Below are 23,297 nucleotides of genomic sequence, written 5' to 3' on the forward strand. Positions count from 1 at the left end.
GTGAATCGAATGGTATAAGAGAATCGGCCTTGCGGGCCTCGGTTAAGTCTAGTCGAAATTTCGACCAAATACATAACCTTTCCAAGAAGTCCCAAAAAGTCGATTGTCGAATTATTTTTTCGGGATAACATTATCGACGTTTCATGCATTTTAAAGAAATTTGGCATCAAAAATACGAATTCGGTTTCTGCAATTTCATGTTTCGGAAATTTTAGTTCCGACTTATATGGGTGCTTCTTATGTGACCGGACGATTCATGCTATATTTCCGGAAACATTTAACCGATGCGTACGAAATTTCGTAGCAGTCTGTCGAGATAATGTACATAATGTAGATAATCATTTGAGACTAAGTTTGTGAAAATCTGCCGAACCATCTCCGAAAATCTAATGTGAGTTTGTTAAGAGGGTGTCTGTAAAGTGCTCAAACCGAAAGTAATTTTGTTTTAGGCAAGGACTAAAGGAGTGACATTAACTCTCTTAGCCAAGTCACTCGCAACGATTTATCAAACCCCCATCAAATTGAACGGTACTGTGTCACGTTTCTTCCACCAGCAAAATAATTTGCTGGTTAAATTCTTCATTAAATAAATAATTTGATTGCCGTATAATTTTGAATCATCTTCATTTTGAATGCTGCACAGTTGGCCTGACCGCTTTAATGATTGTATCACATACCACATGTGCCACAAAACATTAATATTTACAAGAAAAATTGTAGGCGAACGTCCTCTAAATGTATTGTATTGGCCGTGTAGGTGTAGACCAGTGGTTTTCAACCTTTTTCGTCCCATGTACCCCTTTCGGAATATTGATTCCCATGATGTACTCCTTTCTGAAAATTGTTTACCATCATTACCCTGTAGGGTTGCTACCCCTCCGGGTTTGACCCGGAGATTCCAGTTTTCGGAGATGATCTCATTGCCTCCGGGTTTTGCATCTATTTCTCCGAGTATAGTGATAAGATGAATAATTTTAACTCAATATGCTCCTTCGGTGTTAATGTTGACTGCTCCAGAAGCGGACCTTAACTGTTGGCCAGGTAGAAAAGATTTGCTACCTTGTTGGAACCTTTCTAGCGACTGTGATGACGAAAAACCGAATGTTTTGTGCCCCGCAAAAAATCGGAAGACACCACAGTTTGCTTCAAAGATGCTACCGCTTTCCTGCCTGTGTTGAAGAACTGGGTAGATCCAATCCTCAGGTTGAAGTTGCATTAGCCGTCGATCAATCGCTACGAAGACGTTCCATTGGTATTCCATGTTTTTGATTTCGCTACATTGAAGAAGATGATTCTCAATGCACAGTGGCTCGGCTTAGAGCAAAAGATGGACTAAATTCAAAACTTTGTCGTACCAGTTCGAGTAGGACAGTTTTATGTAATTTTGGTACGTACAATTCGTTTTTGATATCAAAATATATGGTGACTCAAAAATAGTTTTTTGACGAAACGGTTCATAATAATTTTGAAAGTAACCGTTGGGCACTAGATTCGTTTTTGATATTAAAACATGTAAAAAAAGAAATCCTCACTCATTAGGGTGGCTCAAAAAAAATTATTTTGATGTTTTCATTCGTTCATAAAATTGTTGAATTGTAATGATTAATATTAAAACATATTAAAAAAAACCAGGTTAAAGGTTAAAAATAATTATCTTATCGCTAAGGTTCTTAATTTTTATGTTAATTTTGATACGCCGCAATTATGTTTGATATTCAAAAGAGTTAATTTCCATCCCATTAGGGTGCTTTAAAATGATTGTTATATCTTGCTGATTTAAGTAAGATGATTTAATTATCCACTAGAGAAGTATTGAAATGATTATGGCTTAAGGGATTATATACAAAGTTGGAACTCAAAAAATCGAAAAAAAAGTTTAATATTCTGAAAGTGCATACTTTTGAAAATATCTGTGCGAAATTTCATCCAGATCGGAGCACTAGATTTTAAATAACAGACGTTTCCAGCGCGCTGGTTCTTCTACGAATGAAGTCGACACAAAACTTTAAACGCAATTATCTTGGAATGAAGTTTTTTTTAAAAGTATCGTTGCGGTGAATGTGATATCTCAAAAACTATTCATCCGATTTTCCAAAAAAAAAAATTGAATTGTTTGTATTTACATTCTCGTGTACTTGAACGGTTCCTTTTTGATTCTTTGCAGTGAATTTTTGTTTAAAGTTTTGAACATAGCAAAACTCAATTTTTTGTTTTTTATATCTTCGATAGTGCTGACAACGAACAGTCTTTCGCTTTTTCAAATAAAATTTGCATAAAACACTTTAAATAAATCATGAGCTTTGCTGAATTTTTCGCCACAACTTTGTATATAACCCCTTAATATCACATCACATGTGATTTATTCAAACAGATTTTATTTTACTTTGGTTATTTTGGGACCAATTTATCTGCAAAAGTTTGAGCAAACGATAATTTAAACAGATACAGTTTGATTTAATGTCGGTAAAAATTCTTATGTTTATTCATATATTTAAAAATTTAAGCATAATTTATTTAATCTCCGTCCGATTCTGATGATGGTTGATCCGATATTTCCAGCTTCATGGAATGGATACTATCAACATCTCAGTAACTACTCTTTCCGCTCGGTTCCCCTTATTTGTGCACTTGTATAAGCTTCGTGGATCATCCAATCAATATTACAGTAATGTTTCGATTATATCACTATACGTTTATATCAATACTCGTTTATATCACCCTCGATTATATCACGGTTTTGTCTCGATTATATCACGCTTTTTGAAAAACAGAAAGACACACTACATTTTGATCCAGTTAAGCTACATGTTGTGTCCTGGCACTTTCAATATTTTTCTACAATTAATTTGCTTATTTACATGTAGGGTAATGAGCCTATTAGTGGGGTTCGGACTATTTCGTTAAGGGTTTATATATGATGAGGTCGGTCAAAAAGCCGAACTTTTTATTCTTTTATCTTAAAGTATAAATTCTTAAGAAAGTATCTTAATTTTTTATGGAGGTCTAAGCAGTAAAAGCAAAGTTATAGCACTTTTCGTCTTATTCCTTTACGTGGGCGAAGGCCTAGGTGTAAAACTTTAAACGTGAATAATCTCGAAATCATGTTTTACCAAAAACGTTGTTGTAATCACTAGGATTGTCGAAATATCTTTCGACCGATTCCAATTTTTGTTTTAAATTCTTCGTAACTCATTTGCCGCGTCTTAAAGCGGGCGCCTGGTATATATTTTATTCGCTTAATTGTAATTTATGCGCAGGAAAATCTAACAAAATAATGAGAAAAACAAAATACGCAAGATATGGTAGGTATGCTGAGATATGCATTTTCTCTTAAATTGATGTGAATACTTTTCTTTTGGAAAAGAATTGGAGATTATTTATGATTTTAAGAAAAGGTACGGGATACGTAAAGTGAAGTTGTGTTGGGAAAAATTATCCGCTGATGCCATACCATTTGACCCAATGCGTTGAACAAAGATGGCAGACGCTGCTCTAACCAACGGCTTCAAATAGGTGGTGTGATAATAGAAACATGGCAACAATAGGATCATTACCCTACTATGATTAATTTTTTTTGATTAACTTTAACTTTTATGACTTTTTGTTTATAGAAATAAATGGGTTGATGCTTAAATGTTATTTTTTGTTTTGTTTTGAATATATCACGCTTCAAATATATCACGCTAAAATACAGAACGACCGTGATATAATCGAAACATTACTGTATTTAAAAGCTGTGCATGTCTCCATGTCATTATTCTAGATTTAAAATATTTATTGAAATAATTACCGCGCGTCCCCATTTGCAGTTTTTCAAAATTTTGATTGTTTATCGCAATTTTCCGCAAATTTGCCATGGGCTCATGTGAAAGAGAAAATTAAAAGCTTTCGAATGAGTTTAGTGCGATAGCGGACATTCGAGGGCGTCGTAGTTGTTCTGGCTTTATATGTTCGTACTTTGTTAATTATCACGACAAACAGCTATTTACACAATGAATAAACAAACTAGTAACTCATTTGTGGTAATTTAACGATGTAATTTAATCAAACGATTCATTTTGCCGAAGCAACCTATGCCATAAAAACAACTGTTTCTTCGAAAAACTTAAATAACCGGATAAAGTCGCTGTGAGCAAATTATGCAAAAAACCGTAACTCCCTTCTAAAAGCTGTAAAAATTTTATTTTTCATCCAAATAGATCGCGTGACCTTCATATCTGGACTTAAGTCCGGGCTCGTCCAACTGTGCAATGATGTCCGTTTGATCAGGACAAATACTGCAGTCGGCGTCAGCTCGTCTATTCATTTTGTGGAGTAGCTCGTTGGTAGTTAGCTTTCTATATATAACTGAGTACCACGTAGCAAGGCTGGAAGAAATCACTTCAAATGAAATTTTTATGCGAAAGATTGGGGAAAACCAACACGACAGCACCGGTGCAAGTTTGACTACGGCTGCTGTGCATGTTAACGGACAAGAGAAAATCTAAAACGTTCGCGCTGCTGAGCGTGCCTGTTAAATGTTCGTGAAAGTTCGGTTATTCGGCTTGGTGCCGTAGTTTGGTTTGGTTCGCTGACAGTTGCAAAAGTATGTAAATGGCCCGTGTGTCTAACTTTCATCATCCGTTGCGTTGGAACTGTTACAAATAAATTTCATAGCAGCGCACAGTGATCACCTTCCATACAAAAGTCGGACAAAACCTCAAAAGTGACCCGAATTTGATGAAAACTTTACTTTAGGGTAATTTTGTGATGCTGAATTCATATATGATGTTTATTTTTTGTTCTTTTAATCCTCAAAATTTTGGCACTTAGGGTGGTTCGACAATTCAACGTTTACGAATATAAAGTGCACTATTTCCGAAAATTCATTTTCAAAAAATTAGGTTCGGTGAATTTTTTAGCAGAATACACATTGCGTCAAAATGGATTTTTTTTTTAACTTTTTGGTAATAAGTTTTATATTGAAGGAAAAGTTGTTGGCCATTGAAAATCAATAGTTTTGGAAATTTACAATGCGCAGGGGGGCCCGCCGATGCGTCAAGATGGAAATTTGTTCAACTTTTTGGTAATGAGTTTTATATAGCAGGTAAAATTGTTGGCCGTTAAAATCAATAGTTTTGTGCATATACAATCCGCATGGGGATTCGTCGAAGCGTCAAGATGGAAAATTTTTCAACTTTTGGATAATGAGTTTTATGTTGTAGGGGAAATTGTTGGCCGTTGAAAATCAATAGTTTTGGATATTTACAAAGCGCAAGGAGGTCCGCCGATGAGATACCAATTAAAGTTATGACAACAGAGCAGAGAACCTGGAAGAAGTCGTTAATTTCGAGACAAACCCCGCTTTCGCTGGCTGTGCACAATTGAGGAAGATGCGCATGCGGTGGGCGTCTATGGAACTGGCGGTCCAAGATCGAGTAACCTGGAAATCTAAAATACATTCAGATATGATTTGAATTATCCGGTCACTAGGTGACTAGTTTGTTAAGGCAAATTTGATATTATGATAGATGCACTTGGCCGCCCTTTCACCTAGGGACGTTTGACAAGCAATTACATACAAAACTGAGCCACGATCTGGAAGCTGGCGAACACTGGGAGTATTCACCATTCGGCGACTTTGTTATTAGTATAATAAATAATTACAAAGTGCCGCAAAATAAAAAATGTACTTTTCAAGTGATCCAGAAAAGGTTGCAGGTCTGGTCAAATACAATACAAACCCACGATCTCTAAATTAGAAACTTGCTCGCATAAACTTTTAAGGGGACGGTTTCATATAAAATTTTCAAAAAATCGAGTATATGGTAAAAAATTGAACTCTTTTGAAAATTCATTATAAAAGGGGCGGAAAATTTAATTTTTGGCCCCTGGCGGCAAATCATCTGCGCCGCCACTGTATCGACCGATTGCAATGCTATCCTGTATCTGAAAGTTATTCGAGAAAATTATCTTGTTTCGCCTCGACAATTGGGTCGAAGCAAATTGCTCACTGTCAGATACACAATTTGGCTTCCGCAAAGGCAAAGGGACGAACGATTGCCTTGCGTTGCTCTCAACAGAAATTCAAATGGCATATGCTAACAAAGAGTAGATGGCATCAGTATTCTTGGATATTACGGGGGCTTTCGATTCAGTTTCTAACAACATTCTTTATGAGAAATTGCACCAGCATGGTCTTTCACCAATTTTAAAAACCTTTTTACTAAACCTGTTATCTGAAAAACAAATGCATTTCTCGCATGGTGATTTATCGACATCACGATTTAGCTACATGGGCCTTCAGCAGGGCTCATGTCTAAGCCCTCTTTTCTACAATTTTTACGTGAATGACATTGACGAATGTCGTCAATTCCTGCACGCTAAGGCAGCTTGCAGATGACGGTCTGGTCTCTATTACAGGTCCCAAGGCCGCCGACTTGCAAGGACCACTGCAAAATGCCTTGTACAATTTGTCTGCTTGGGCGCTCCAGCTGGGTATCGAGTTCTCTACGGAGAAAACTGAGCTAGTCGTATTTTCTGGGAAACGTGAACCAGCGAAACTATAACTTCAGTTAATGGATAAAACTATTGCTCAAGTTTATCTCTTAGATACTTCTGCTCCAACTGTATTTTTCGACACATCCATGAAGGAAGAGATTTGTGGAATCCCGGATTACATTCGCCCACAAGTGGTCCCAAATATTTTCTATAATAAATACCATCAAGTCGACTGCGGCAAAATGTTCTACACTGACAGATCAATTCTCGGCGGGTCCACAGGCTACGGTATCTTCGACGAAAATCTTGCTGCCTCATTCAAACTCAATGTCCTGCTTCAATTTACGTCGCAGAATTAGTTGCCATTCAGTATACTCTCGGGATCATTGACACCCTGCCCGCAGACCATTACTTCATCGTTTCGGCCAGTCTCAGCTCCATTGAGGCCATCCGTGCGGCGAAGCCTGGAAAGCATTCACCGTATTTCCTGGGAAAACTACGGGAATATCTGAGTGCTTTATCTGAAAAATCTTACCAGATTACCTTGGTTTGGGTCCCGTCACATTGTTCTATTGCGGGCAATGAGAAGGCGGACTCTTTAGCCAAGGAGGGCGCATTAGAAGGCGACACTTACGAAAGACCAATTTGTTTCAATGAATTTTTCAGTATCTCGTCAGAGGACGCTCAAAAGTTGGCAAGCTTCATGGAGCAATGGGCATCTGGGACGGTGGCTACATTCCATTATCCCGAAGGTATCAACGAATGCTTGGTTTAAAGGCTTGGATGTGAACCGGGATTTTATTCGTACGATGTCAAGGCTCATGTCCAACCATTACACGTTTGATGCGCATCTCCGTCGTATAGGGCTTGTGTCATTGTGTTTGTGAGAACGGTTATCACGACATCGAGCATGTTGTTTGGCTGTGCGCATAGTACCGTGTTTCCAGGTCCCAACTAATAGATTCCCTTCGGGCCCGATGTAGATCACCCTATGTGCCAGTCCTGGGCGTCCTGGCAAGCCGTGACCACCCCTACATTTTTCTTATCTACATCTTTTTGAAACTATTGATGTCCAAGTTAAATATATTTTCCCCTCTCATTCACAGTAGAACCTCGTCAACCTCTCCCTGTATCTACAATGTGGCATTGCTTCACGAGTACGATGCATACCTTTCTTGATAACCGTCCATTCAGAACATCATGACACACGTCACAAGAACATCATGACAGCATCGAAGAGCCGATAATCATCCGAAATATCGACCCTCCCCTCGCCCCTGCAATTACAGAATGGAAACCACTACAATAAAGTGTGCATATCCCCCACTATCATCAACCAGCCAACGAGAATGTCAAATTTACAAAATTTTACAATATGTATCCCACTTCCTACCTCTTTCCTTTACTAACATAAGAGGGCAGCAAGCCGCCCCTAAATACGGCTTTCTCTTCCCCTACTAACACGTGAGATGTACCTTAAAAAAATGAATTATCGGCCTCGTTAAGCTACCGCATTTGGGCCTAAATAAACTTAGTTATATAAAAAAACCAGCCATGAAGTCTTAGTTTGGCGTAATGGGAGAGGCACAATTGCACCATTAGGTGGATTAAAACAGGTTTTTTAAAGTGTCAATCCCATAAGAAATAAATTGCGACGAATCGTACGCCGAATAGCGCTATGAATCTTGCTGCGAGGAAAAATAATCGTCGCGTTTCCTTTAGAAAAGCACGAGAATACTATTATAAGGTAGCAGCAGTAGGGGCTGTACACTAATTACTAGGCTTTTTTAGAACTTTTCAACCTCCCCCTCCCCCCAGATACGAGTTCGTAAGATTTTGGTGAACTCCCCCTCTCCCTCTACATAAGATCTTATCATGATTTGAGTAATTAAAAAATTATATTGTTAATTCATTAAATTATACGGTAGCGAAAAAGATACTTATAGAACTATTAAAAGAAAATTCAGGACAAAATTTAACGATAATCATCTCCAGTAATTTTATTTGCTTCCTAATATCGCCCAGTAGAAATTTCATAATAACTTTTGGAAGATTTTCAGCAACTTTGATTTGGTCAACATAATTTGCTTCGCTATATTCCACTTTCTTTGAATCTTTTTCCTTGTGATGTAGAACTCAAAAGAATTTATAACCTCTTCCGCTGTGAATTTGTATTTGTATTTATTATATTCCAACTTACCTATAAGGTCTTATTTAAACTTATCCTAGTATACAGAGTGTACGGTTATTAATATATACAACTTTGTTTATAAACAGCAATTAAAAACATAACTACATATACGACTTGTTCACAAATAACAATTAAAACCACATAACTACATAGTATCGCAATACATGAAAACATTATAGCAGGGAACATTTTAACATTAATATCATTTTACAGTTAGGGTAGACGTCAATCGACTAATTTCAGGTTTCCACGTTTCACGGCGAATACATTCTCGGAACTTTATTCCACGAGGCCACGATTAGGGTTGCAAAGCTTTGGATTTCCACCTTTCTACCAAAACAACTTTGAACGATGCCTAATCCAGTGTGCTGAAGTTCTTCCATTTTGATACTAATTTAGTCGTTTCGATGTCGTCGATACATTCGATACCGAGTGAATGAAAGGCCATAAGCGAGATTTCGTTTTCCGACACATAACTATCAACATTTGATAAGAAAAGGGCAAAAGGGGGCTTCAGTGACATTTATTCGGCTAATGTATGAACTCCTATAATTTTGAAGCACGGGCGTTGAAACAGGGGTCGAGTGACTCCTTCCAGCATCTTTACTCGTAACAAGCATTGACAGTGTGTTTAGAATCTCAGAGATCTGTTATTTCATCGACACTATTTCGAGTTCAACGTTGGCAAGCGGTTTCTCTGACTCACCCATCTTATCGCAAATTTTGAAGACAAACTCGCACAGTCATCACAGAGCCAAATTACGTTGTTTGAGAAGGAACAAATTTGTTCTTCGGTGAGTCCAACGCACGCTGCGTGAAATCGTTTTGCACATCTTCCTTCACACACAGCATACAATACATTGTTAGAGTCGATAGATAAACAGCATTTCTCGCATTCCATTTTGTGCACAGCAAAGCGACCAACAAAAATAGATCTGATGAACAATGGTAGCACTAACAGCGTAAATTCAGTGTAAACAATTTCGCGGTTTAATAGTTGTTTATAGCTTAAATCACCGAACTAGATATTGGCATTGGTTGATCAGTCAAAGTCGAAACGGTAGGGCGTGTTTTCCAGTTGATAAATACGGTTCAACATAGCCAAAACGATCGTCGAACAAGAGCAAAAACTAAACACACAGCTCAAGCGTATACAACAGAACACAGATAATTCTGCGTTCCAACTATAAGGATATCAACACTTCTTAACTTGTAAGACAGATTGTGACTCCAGTTCTCGATCAGAACAATGTACCACCAAGAGTCAAGAAATTGCTGTAACTGCTCCAAAACCATCAACAATTAAGCTGCTAACGCATAACTAATATAACAATAATATTCTGTCGCTGCAAAACACTTCAATTCGAGGTCCGCCTTTCCTTGACCATGATGTATACAAATGTGCTTAAATTGTTTGATACACAAAATGTTCATAGCACAAATAAGAAATAGTTTCTTTTTTTATGAAAATCATTTTTTTTTGATTTTCTCATATAAAGAAAGGCTATGCAATCACTGTAAAAATCGACTTTTTAACGGAGGGCCGAGTGTCATACACCATTCGATTCAGTTCGTATGTATGTATGTGTGTATGTGTGTGTCATTTAAACTCACACAATTTTCTCAGAGATGGCTGAACCGATTTTTGAAAACTTAGTTTCATATGAAAGGTATAACGCTCCCATAAGCTGCTATTGAATTTTTAGTTGATCCGACTTCCGGTTCCGGAGTTGAGGGTTGAAGAGTGCGGTCACACAGCAAATTCTCATATAAACTAGTACCACCATGATGTTAAAATGATGTAAAACATATTAAAATTTATGTAACATTACTCTAGTTTGCGGGTCTGGATCACTAATGATCAATTAAAGCAGCTTTGACCACATTGGCCACCTATGACGGTTCATGACGCCCCCGGGGAACCCGCCAAGTTTCTAAGCCATTTCCCAACGAATTTTCTACCGAATTTTACAAACTTGATTTCAAATGAAAGATACAGTAATACTATTGACTGCTGCTGAACTTCATTCGGTTCTGACTCTTGCTTCCGGAGTTACAGGGGTGTTAGTAAGGATACACTGGAATTTCCCATATAAATCGGTACAATCGTAGTACCTCAGAGGCTAAAAACTATTGAAATGGTCACCAAATTACTTCTAATCGCAGATCTATATCACTGATTGCCAATCAAATATTCCGGAAGTCCGGAATTCCGGGCATATTCCACAATTAAAGTCACATCGGTTCTTCGGTGATGACTGAACCGATTTTCTCAAACCAAGTTTCAAATAGAAGGCAAAATATGCAGTTGAGTATTGCGTCGCCGCCCCTTCCCTCCCCGCCTTACCCTTACACCTCCCTCCTTCATCACTCCCCTCCCCTTGGACCACCCTCACGCCCGCATTTCCTTCATCCGCCCCGTATACCGAAATAAGATGAAGGATTTCTGACGCATCCTTCACTCCCACTCTACTAACCCCCCATTCCCTCCACTTTCAAACCCATTCCACCAACATTTCAAAATATAATCACATGAAGATAACATTGAACTTATGCTGATTAAGCTAATTAAATATTATTCTTTTGCATTTCTCATATAGAAAGGTTATTCAATTGCTCCAAAAACCGACTTTCTAACCGAGGCCCGGAGGGCCGAGTCTCATATAACATTCGACTCAGTTCGCCGAGATCGCAGAATATCTGTGTGTATGTATGTGTGTTTGTATGTATGTATGTGTGTATGTATGTATGTGTGTATGTACATATGTATGTATGTATGTATGTTTGTGTGTGTATGTGCGGATTTGTTAACAAAATGTCCACATCGGTTTCTCGGAGATGGCTGAACCGATTTTTACAAACTAAGATTCAAATGAAAGGTATATTATTATAGTCGAAATAAAAAAGGAAAAAGAAAAAGAAACTGATGGGAATCCATCGGCAGCGGTGGGTAGCCGCTGTAGACACAGCCATTGCCTTACACAATGTAGCAAACCCGCCACGACTGTAAGAACAGTGACAATAGTCTAATAAAAATCTATCCCGGCATTCAAAAGGCAAACAGAGATGAACAGCAGCAATCATCATTAAGATTGATGCTAATCGTCGACAGGTTTTCAGTGGTGATCTTGCGTGGCTTAATTTTTGCCGATTGTCACGGTAAAGATAGATACGTCTACCTTTATCAGGACTTTATGTTAGTGAACTCGGGTGATTCGTAGTTATTCTGCCTAAGCTCGACCCTCATTAACAGAAGGCAAAAATTAAGCCCGTACGATATTAAGCCTGTTCTAATGACCTTGCCACTTCTAGTTTTCCGATCTGTTTACTTCACATCCTTGCTCTCACTTGAGTACTATGACTCTAAGTTTCATAACTTTCCCTACCCAGTAATCTCTAGCTAATTGAATGTAGTTCAAACGTAAAAAATATTACCATAGGTTGTTATTGAATTTCATTTTCAACCGACATCTTGTTCCGGAATACGAGTTGAAGATTATGGTTACAAAACAAAATTAGTTGATTTGTCCACATCGGTTTCTCGGAATTTTCTATGCCGATTTTGACAAACTTTATTTTAAATGAAAGGTCCATCAGCTGCTGTTGAATTTTGTGTGGATCCGAGTTCTGGTTCCTGAATTACAGGGTGATACGTACGATCACGCAGCAAATCCCGATTCTAACGAATTCTGCGATGAATGTAAAAAGGTGATTTTTTGACATTAAAAATGTCTTACTCAACTATATGGGACTAGGTGTCATTCTAAAATCTAAACTATCTCCTATGTAACGAAACTATGTAAGGTTTGCACGCTTATAACTCCGATATTACTAGATGGATTTTAATCATTCATACACCAACCGATTCAGCAACACCTAACTTAAATATTGGCAATTATTTAATATCTCCCAATAAAAGTAGATTTTTGGAAATTGGTAAAATTAAAAAGTTCACGAAAAACGGGAAAATTACCATTCGTGAGGCAGATTTCTCAGACACAGCCGTCATTAGAGGGCACCTTAGTCGCTCGTTCAAACACGAAAAGTCATAAATAGAAGCGACGCATGTCCGTTTAAATCAGTTGTTGCTAATATCCCATACGAGCAACATCGTCTCCGGGCGATGCAATAAGCGCTATCGATTTTCGGCAACGTTGGCATTTGCACACACTCGCACCTAAGTGACTAAACCATATACGGTTAGTTTATAAATAGAGGTGACGCGTACACGTTTGAATCAGTTTTTGTTCTTATGTCGAACGGGTAAGATCATGGCTGCAGCGTCTGGACGCTACACTAAGCGGTAGACGCTATGCATTTTCGGCAGCGGTGGCCGTGTGCGGATTTTTCGGGTACCAGCACGGTGTCACAGAATGATTTGCAAAGTGGGTGGATGGGGTGGTTTGGATTTAATTCAATACGGCAGGATGCGATTTATGTGTGCTGCTTGAGAGTGCTGCGTTGAAAAAATATATTTATTTTTATGCATGCGTGTGCGTTATAACTTGTTGATCCATGTTTACGGCGCTTTGTAGCTACGTAGGGTAAAGAGCCTATTGGCTTTCATATGTTTCATATTTCGGTTATATGTGATATATATATTTCGGTTATATGTTTTTTATCAGTAAGGCATCTGACAACGTGCTTCTGTAGTTATTGCACAGTTCAGCAGCGTAGTATTTTATATAGGAGAGTACACTCAGGTTTTTTTACGCGGTTTTTTTGCGCGGTATTTTTTTACGCAGATTTTGAAATTCACGCGGTTTTCATTTACGCGTTTTTTGAAATTTACGCGGTTTTCATTTACGCGGCCTGTATCCCCCGCGTAAAAAACCTGAGTGTAATTGCATCGGAAACAATCACATTCCCAGCAGAACTTTTTGTTTTCTAATTTCAAACACTTTTGTTTCGTACTGCACACAACGGAAAATTTTAAAACAGAACTTACCGTCCCAGCAGCAGTTTAAGGTGCGAGTCTGCATTTCCGCGCCCATAGGGCAGCAAATCGGTACCTTTTTGCCTTAATCTCGCAACATTGCTAAAGAGCCGCGTCCGAGCAGAACGTTTAGGTTGTTGAAGTCTGTTCAAATTAATTTTAATTTAATATTTACGTTTAGATTCATTTATCAAAATGGTAAAACTAACGCCAGATTTGATTAATCAATCAATGCAGTACATGAACCCATGTAGAGATCGCGAATTGGATTTGAGAGGATACAAAATTCCCCAAATCGAGAATATGGGTGCAACACTGGATCAATTCGATACGTTCGATTTCTCCGATAACGACATTCGCAAATTGGATGGCTTTCCGCATTTACCTAGGTTAAAATGTTTGCTAATGAACAACAATAGAATAGTAAGGATAAGTGATATTCTGCACGAGTCGCTACCAAACCTGGAGAGTGTGATTCTTACCGGTAACAATATTCAAGAACTAGGTGATCTGGAACCACTCACAAAGCTACCAAAGTTGCAAACCCTTTCGCTGTTAACGAACCCGGTATCCACGAAGCAGCACTATCGCGAGTACGTAGCATTTCGGTTTCCGAATCTGCGGTTGTTGGATTTCAGAAAGATTAAAGCAAAGGAACGGGAGGCGGCCAAGGAACTGTTCAAGAGTAAAAAGGGCAAAGAGTTGCACCGGGAAATTATGCGGAAAGCGAAATTGTCGATGCCAGTTCCGGACAAACCATCGGTACACAATGCTACGCCGGCGGACATTCAGCGCATCAGGGAGGCCATCAAACGGGCCACCAATCTGCACGAAGTTGAACGGCTCACCAGAATATTGCAATCCGGTCAGATAAGCGACGATTTTATGTTGAACGGTAAATTCGAGAATCGATTTGCGCTACTAGCGCAAAATTTTGTTTAAGATATCATTGCAGGAGTCTTTAAACGGAAGGGGATAAGTGTGGCAGATGGTGGACGTGACGAGAGAAGATTGCCAAACCATAGCTTTAGTTCGATTACTTGTTGCCATTACAATTGACTAAGTTTCGTTTTCCCCTCCCTTTTTGTTTCAGGAAACGGAAATATGGAAACCGATTAAACTCGGCGTTTCGTCGTTTTGCAGTAAGAATTTGAACTATCATCGATAAGAACAGATACTGATACCAGATCTACTATGTATGGGTCGAGAAGGTTTAAATGAATATAAATGAATATAAATGAATATCTTTGGAAATAGACCAAAATTATAAAAAATAAATGGTATCCAATAAACTAGGATAATTACCGAAAGTATTGGTGAAAAATCTATTTCAAATTTCCAATTACTTCCAAAGTTATCGGTAGTTTTAGTAGAGAAAATCGCGTAAATTTCGAATCCTTTATGATTCCTCTCCCGAAAACAAAATTGCCTCTCCCATTTCTCTGCATTCTCTGGTTTCCACCCCACCAAAACCAGTGTTGTATCAATAAGGATTCCGTCCTATTCCTTCGTAGTATATTACAAGTTCATTTATGGATTATAACTGTTTGTAATCATGTAGTTTAGGGACTGTCGGGGACCAGCCTAGCCTTCTTCGATAGCTCAATTGGTATTGCTAGGCTCCCGACATCGATTAGGGTTGAAAAGATCCAAAAGGGCAAAATGGCATGTGTTTTGCGACGACCTTATGTTGTTCCATTGTTGGCCGGGATTATCGGAATCGACGTTTGGAGGTAAAAGGCCTCCAGTAAAACAAACACACGCGATATACACAATACATAACGGAATACACTATATATTTTAACTTTAACTATATTTTAACTTAACTAAACTACATGCAAACAAGAAAAGACATATTAAAACTTAGATGCGCATGCAAGCATCTTCAAGTCCTCCTTTATGATCTGGACCGGACTGGCTAATCGCTTTAGCCTCTCGGGGTAATAAACCGGTGAGAGCTCTCGCTACCAGCGTGGTATCGATCGGAGAGAGCAATGATCAATACATTCTTATCAGTGACCGACGCCAAACGATCGAGTTTCCCGCCAAATGGGATCGTTGATACCAACACAAGGGGGTAGATTACTCATCGTATGAGTGCGGCGCCAAGGATGTAGTGCTACTCCCAAACATCCTCACCCACCCAGAAATTTACCGAATTTCTGAAGACTCTCGAATTAAAATGACATCCATCCATTGTTACACCTTAGATCAGTTGTGGAGTCTTAGGTGTCTGATCCGCTGTAATTCTCTTCAGTTACCGTTGTTGTAAAATCGTATTTCTGTCATTCTTGTCCTTGGAGAATGCCTACTTCCATATTTACGCTCTCATGAGTAGGACCCACGTCCCTTCTGCAATACGTTGCTGCCTTCCTCGCCTTCCTTCAATGTGAGTTGTAATGTCTTACTCGTAGCCGAAAACTTCTGCTGATACTTCTCTAGTTGAATCATCGTCAATCGTCTCGTCTCTGCGTAGTATCTTACGGTGCTCCATTATTAAAACTCCATTGCTTGAATTGTTGCCAATCCAAAGGCGTTTCCATTGCGTCGATTATCCATAAACGGTGAAATCCATATAGCGTACCGGTAATGTGGCTTGAATTAGGTGTAGTAAACAAAGTCTAGCTTCGCTAGACATATACCCATTTTCACTAACCTGACGGAGTAAGTAAAGTTGCTGAGAAGCCGCGTTCCAACCGGATTGATGCTTGTTGATAGTTGAACATTCCTTGGCCATTGCTTCATAAATCATAGCATTACTTCGCGTGTTGAGCAAAACCAGCTATAACCGAAACCGTACTATGGTGGAGCGAAGTAAATATCTGATGTATTTCACTCCAGATTGTGCTTGTTCCCGAAATCCATTATGTGATATGAATGGAGTCTCACCCACCGTCGGAAAGCATCACCCTATTGATGATTTTGCTTGCTCGTGTACTGGTCGTCGAAACCCTACCTCGACTTCCAAGTTTGGATGGATTGTGAAACATACAGTTGGTGTGCATGTTCCAAGGTCACTGGTCCTACCTGTGACAAATAGCTTATACCCGTATATCCCATGGCACGGAAACCGAATAACCTTTGATTATACATTTCTTTTTTAGTAGCCGTGGAATCTCCGTATGATGGTGACCTCCTTGATCACCGGGTGTTGCAAGGTATCGCACAATGGACCGTTTCCATCGTGATTCCTCTTATCCTGCTTCTGGTTCCCCAAGAACCAATCCAGTAAGCCAGCTTCCATTGCCGACCTTGCGCGTTTGAAGACGTCTTGTTGTAAAATCCCATGATTTAAACAACCGGTGGAAAACGCCTTCGATTATTGAACTAGCTATCCTAGCCAGTGGAATTTGAATTGGATTTACCTATTCTCGCGATATCCAACCATCGCAAGAATCCTGCATAATTTTCGGGTAGATAATTCGAAACGTTGCCTTTGTTCCGAATCACAGCCGCCTCCATGAGTAACAATCATTTCTCCTTGGCCCACCAAAGAGCATATAAACCGGATAGTTATCGACATCCTGTACGACAACCTTTCCATCCAATAGAATTTGGAATTGGTTAGGAAAACCTATATCGGCAGCCTCCGCCAACATGTTCCTTGAATTCGATTCCGTTGTAGCTTCGTGAACACCCTAGTGTCCATTTACCGTTGGTAGTTTGAGAGAACAGATACGGGCCAATGAACGACCGCCAGCTTCAATGAATGGTAGACGATGCCCTACACCGTCAGTCGCCGTGTTGAATCCTCTGGATGTAGCCAGAATGTCAACGAATGCTAGTTAGTCCTGGAGAATGGTCTATGCTGAAGTGACGAACGACTACTATCCCCTTCCCGTGTTCCGTAGAAGCCTTATCGGTGTGATTGGTAAATTGTCCTTAACGGCGACTCCATGTTAACCGAAGATTGAACGGCAGAAATCCCCCAAGGATGAGAGCACCTTGACATCGATGATTAGCGTGGATCCTTATGTACAGCCATCGAATATGTTGTTTTCCTGACAAAACAGGCGACCTTGCCCGTTCAGTAATAGAAACTGGCGACCGATCCGGTTTAAAGTTAATTACTGCTCCAGTGATGTTTTATGGCCTATATAGTTATGTGTGCGATCGTATCCGAATAATGCCCGTTGCTGGTGTAGTGTGTTATAATACAATTGATGCCCTTGGTTGTTGTCGTTTAACACGCGTAGTCGTCCATTCGCCTCGATCTCTTTTCGTTCTCCAACCGTTTCGTCCACTTTTCGATGATAAATGCCACAATTGTTTGCCAGTCACGCATGATATTGTCGCCTATACCAAAAAGGTTTCCCAAAAAAACCCAGTGTGCATGTTGGTGCTTGGAATTGATGCATTGCATCCACATGTGAATATGGTCTCGTTGGCTGGTTGCATCTCCGATAGGTGAATAAATCCAAATCCTCTCCACAGCACATTAATTGATTATCTTAAGCATTCCTCGGTTGAATATCTTCCATAGGATGTATAGCCAAGCCAAGCCAAGATTCGCGATGGCGATTTTAGTGTGAATACAGCTTTTGTTTGCAGGCTTTGGTATTGTTCGTTGGAATGGCGTCTCCGAATGGAGTTATACACTAGGACGATTTCCAGTTTCGTCGATGTACCTTGATGATAGGATAGCATGCAGTGGAAATTTACCGGCCTTGATCCGGCTCGAAGGACCATAATGTCGGGGACCAGCCTAGCCTTCTTCGATAGCTCAATTGGTATTGCTAGGCTCCCGACATCGATTAGGGTTGAAAAGATCCAAAAGGGCAAAATGGCATGTGTTTTGCGACGACCTTATGTTGTTCCATTGTTGGCCGGGATTATCGGAATCGACGTTTGGAGGTAAAAGGCCTCCAGTAAAACAAACACACGCGATATACACAATACATAACGGAATACACTATATATTTTAACTTTAACTATATTTTAACTTAACTAAACTACATGCAAACAAGAAAAGACATATTAAAACTTAGATGCGCATGCAAGCATCTTGACCGTCCTCCTTTATGATCTGGACCGGACTGGCTAATCGCTTTAGCCTCTCGGGGTAATAAACCGGTGAGAGCTCTCGCTACCAGCGTGGTATCGATCGGAAAGAGAGCAATGATCAATATATTCTTATCAGTGACCGACGCCAAACGATCGTGTTTCCCGCCAAATGGGATCGTTGATACCAACACAAGGGGGTAGATTACTCATCGTATGAGTGCGGCGCCAAGGATGTAGTGCTACTCCCAAACAGGGACCATTCATAAATTACGTAACGCAAAAATTGCCCAAAATTGACTCCCCCTTCCCCCCATGTAAAAATTTTTCACAAATTTCTTCATCCCCCCCTCCCCTGTTACGTAACAAATTCCTAGAAAAATTTTTTTTTTCTTAGGTGAAAACATGTTACGTAACGATCTAGCTGACTCCTCCTCCCCCTATGTCGCAACATGTCACAACTTGTTGTACCCCCTCTCCCCCCCTAAAAGCGTTACGTAATTTATGAATGGTCCCTTACCAAAAATGCAGAATATGATTTTTACATTGTTATGCGTTGAATAAAATACATTCAACGCTTGCAAATACATCTATTGATCGAGAATTTATTTATTTGAGGAAGCGCACGCTACTACGCAGTTACACCACTGTTAGCGCGCCTGGCTCAACGTGCATGTGTATGTGACAACCTCGGCTTCCTTGCTGCTACCTATAGCACGTGGATACATCTATAGCTATAGCAGCACGTGGATGATCGGAGTGATGAGTGAAATGGAAAACTGTTATTTCTAATTACCAAAATAACTTCTCATACTAGTTCCAAAAAGTTTCAAAGGTTCAGGTTTTCCATACTATCGCAAGGTATCAATTTGCGCCTGAGATATTGAGGCACAGGTTCTGTATTAGGAAGTTATTTGTCCATATAAAGGCTAAAAGAGGACATCATTATAATTTTTTCTGTATCTGTATTTTCCGGAGGCCATTGTCTGCGAAAATCTTCGGAAACTCTAATGTACTTAGTACGGATGCAAAGCTCTTCTTGATCGGTTTTCGTGGCGATATAACAAAATGAGGACATATTCAAATGAGCTTTTCTCGGAATATGTTTAGTACTGTATACTAATATCTTAGCTGACATGTTGAAAAGAGGCGCACAACTAATTCGCGATCCTGCGACTATAGCGAAAATGTTTTCTAATCTGAAATATAAAAAAATACTCAAATTGATCGAAAATGGAAGCGGTGATGTTTATTGAACAACTCAGGAAATCCTGAGATTGACTCTAAATTCAATTTTCTTGTGCGTATTCTAATATGTTCCAGTTTACGGCGTGTAAAGATATTCTTTCCCGACACTTTTCGCAATTGCACTTTGAGAAAAGATTTTTTATGGGTTAAGCATGCGAATTCATGACAATACGATTTTTTTTATAAAAATTGAAAACAATTTTACGTTCAATAAAACCAATTCAACCCGGGTACCATTTTGACCATCTATCCGAAGTGTGGATTACTCAGTACGATGTACGATTCGACTCAGTTCGACGAGATATGGCATGTGTGTTCGATTAAGCATTTTTTATTATAATTATGGGATGAGGAGTAAGTATAAATTACATAACCTATTTGAATAGACATAAATTACTTTGATTTGGTGGTCTAGAACATTGAAGATTAAAAATAGTTTTATTTACTACAAGGTCACTGATGCCGGCTCGATTTCTCGGAGGAAGTGAATGAAAATTTGCTCATTCCAAAATATTCAACGGAATATCGACTGACTGTCTGATATAACGCAGATAGCTGTAATTCAATTAGAACATTGAATGAGACGATTTTTTTTAAACATCTAACAATCATAGGAGCGTAGTTAGCAAAAATATCTTTTCAGTTGAACGATATTCGGAACACAGTTTCAGAAAAGTCGATTTTCTCACATTTTATCACAAGTACCTGTTGTGGAATCTTGCTCAAGTGGTCTTCGATTCTTCGATTTTGTCTGAGTTACTTGACGTCAAAACCCTAAGTAATATAATTATTGGTAGTTTTCATAGTATTTCATATCATGTTTTCCTTATGATGATATTCAAATCATCTATTGTGCTGCGCATCCGTATATTTGTCTACATTCCGACAAACAAATCACTAGAATGTGTAAAATTACACTTATATAGTTTGACGGATAATTTCACTTGTCAACAAAATTTGGTAAGTTTGCTAACATCGAACATTTGTTTGCACATTTATATTATGCACAATAAATACTAACTCTTAGTTTGACTTAAGCTACTCAGCTGTCCGAATTTCTACTGTAGTTATAGAAAGCGGTATTCAGTGTATTATGACTAAGCCGGCTATTCCCCACATTTTCCTCTAGTCTGAAAATGCGAATACAGTCAAACCCTAATTCGACGATATCTTTCGGCGGAACCATGAAAATATAAGTATTAAAAAAAACCTCAGAATACGAAGTTTTTGAAATACGTAAATTAGCCACCGAGGAAGAATTCATAATCTAATAAGAACTCAATCGTTCTTCGTTAGGATTCGAACACTCATCTTGGGGGAACAGTAATTATCATTCCTGTATCATCAGAATTGACAATAGAATTTTATATACAAATTGCTACTACTTTTCGCGATTGCTAGTTTAAAGATTAGCAAAGAACAAAAACAACAGATTCATAGTGTAGATCAGAAACAAATCAACGGCTAAACATCGATTTGTTTCGTTTCAGATACTTTTATTCTTCATCTATAATGGAGGTTACCAAGTATTGAGTATTGGAAGTAAATGACGAAAACCACATGCATGGTTGAGCTTTCGTTATATGTAACATAGTTAGATATTTTGTGATAAAATTCCATTTTTAATTGTGCAAGTATTTTTTCTTAAATTGTTTACGCCCTTTTTGGTGATACGATTTCGTTTTGATGAATAATAGTGCATTTCAGCTCGACGTTATTCCTGGAAAATGCGAGTTCTGTCGGAATTGTGAAACAGAACGATGAACTAAGGTTTTATTTTAATCAAGGATATAGTTCCTCGGCCAGATAAGTTTCTCGATTTCTTCTATACATGATCTGAAATAATTTTTTTAAACTATATCATTCGACTACAATAAAAGCTTTGATTGAAAATACAATGTCGTTCGATAGATCTCTGATCTCTGATACTTAACAGGATGGGTAAAATTGCAGAATTGATTTGAGTTACATAAGCAAAGCACAGTTTATCATTTACAATGATTGCAGTCACAAAAATTAGAATTATGTCCTACTAAGCTCGAAATAAATATTCTAAATATAATAGATGTATACGAAGAAAATGAATGTTTATGAGGGTGTGACAAAATTGTGATGTCTCGGCTCATATCCAATCACTACACTGGGCTCGCAAAAAGCGGTATCTGCGCCTGTTGCACCGGTTATCACGATATCGAACATATTGTCTGGGCATGCGCCGAGTACTGTTCTGCCAGATCTCAACTATTGAATTCCCTTTGAACTCGAGGAAGATCACTATCCCGGTTCGAGATATAATGGCTAGCTGCGATTTGCTCTATATGTCCCTCTTATATACCTTCCTAAAAACCATCAATATTCAGATTTATTTGCATCTATTATTTTTCGGATCATTCTGAGAAGTGCCCTCTTCCGCCTACCGTACTGCAACGATGGTTTGATGCGACTCCAAGACAACACAAAATATCTCTGTCGAATGACCCAACAAACACGAGACCTAGAGCACAACATCACACGCGCAACGCGGTGTGTTGGCGATCTGCATCTGAGCCGTACTACGAAATCGTCTGGAGGAACCCCTGCCGGCTCGAGAAGGACCGCCCGGCGCCACCATAGGGGAACTATGGGTAAGACGGACAGGTGAGGAAGGACGGACACATGATTATTTTAGGGATATAACATTAAAACTTCAATTGTATGGTAACCTTGAATTACGAAACCCTTAGTAGGCCTTGAATACTGCTAAACGTATACAATTTCAGCAAATATTGATAAACAGTAGTGCTGTTTTGTGCGGATGTAATTTTAAAGTTTCCGATTTTAAGGTTTAGCGATGAAAAAATCAATTCTTTCGCGGAGTTTTTCCTTTGTTTCGATAAAGTAACTTCGTGTAAAATAACAGGTAAGTTTATTTAAGCGCGAATAGGTACAAACGTTTAAAAATATGTATTCTGGTGGGGCAAGACGGACAGTCTTGATTAATTCTATTGATGCATCCTTATATGAATGTCTCGCCCGTAGAAACGAAATACTAGCAGAACCGTGGAGAACCATCCAGTTAGCTGAAGTCTCACATGCAGTAGACTGCAGGATGTACGTTAATGTGACCGAGGTTCAATACGGGATTCCTAGAACCTGGAAATGGTAGACGATTTTGTGCAAGTCTCATACTCTAGCTGTGTATGATCGAGGAACTGGTGTTACCAATTACGCATTTAATATACAACCTTCCAGTTTTGTATAATTGATTGTGACTCACCAAATGATCCAATGTTGGAACTGATTGTGTAGCTCTCTTTATGACAACGGCAAAAACGCTATTAGAAAATACATCATTTGCTTCAATTCTAAATCGAACCCCAAAACGTCATTTTTCATTTGAATTGAACATATATATTAAGAAGAACCTTAATCTATTCAAAACATCCGCTAAAAACAGTAAAT

At 38.8% G+C, this 23,297-nt stretch overlaps 2 protein-coding genes across 4 annotated transcripts in view; both read left to right on the forward strand.

The window, feature by feature from the left end:
• LOC131678575 (kinase suppressor of Ras 2) overlaps positions 1–23,297 on the forward strand; it is a 328,515-nt gene that overhangs the window by 161,167 nt on the left and 144,051 nt on the right. For 2 of the 3 annotated variants that reach the window (XM_058958796.1, XM_058958797.1), the window contains exon 2: positions 14,701–14,749. The exons of the other annotated variant lie outside the window; for it this stretch is intronic. In XM_058958796.1, the coding sequence (XP_058814779.1) occupies positions 14,701–14,749 (49 nt within the window). The remainder of the gene's footprint in view (positions 1–14,700; positions 14,750–23,297) is intronic. 3 annotated transcript variants of the gene reach the window in all.
• LOC131678586 (probable U2 small nuclear ribonucleoprotein A') lies at positions 13,686–14,607 on the forward strand. The gene has a single exon (XM_058958812.1). It carries the CDS (start codon positions 13,803–13,805, stop codon positions 14,547–14,549), a length of 747 nt encoding a protein of 248 aa, XP_058814795.1. The 5' UTR covers positions 13,686–13,802; the 3' UTR covers positions 14,550–14,607.

The sequence above is a fragment of the Topomyia yanbarensis genome, chromosome 2 (assembly GCF_030247195.1).
Source record: "Topomyia yanbarensis strain Yona2022 chromosome 2, ASM3024719v1, whole genome shotgun sequence".
Lineage (NCBI taxonomy): Eukaryota > Metazoa > Arthropoda > Insecta > Diptera > Culicidae > Topomyia > Topomyia yanbarensis.

Coding starts and splice junctions, on each gene's coding strand:
- LOC131678586 (XM_058958812.1), top strand. CDS start 13,803: ATGGTAAAACTAACGCCAGATTTGATTAATCAATCAATGCAGTACATG.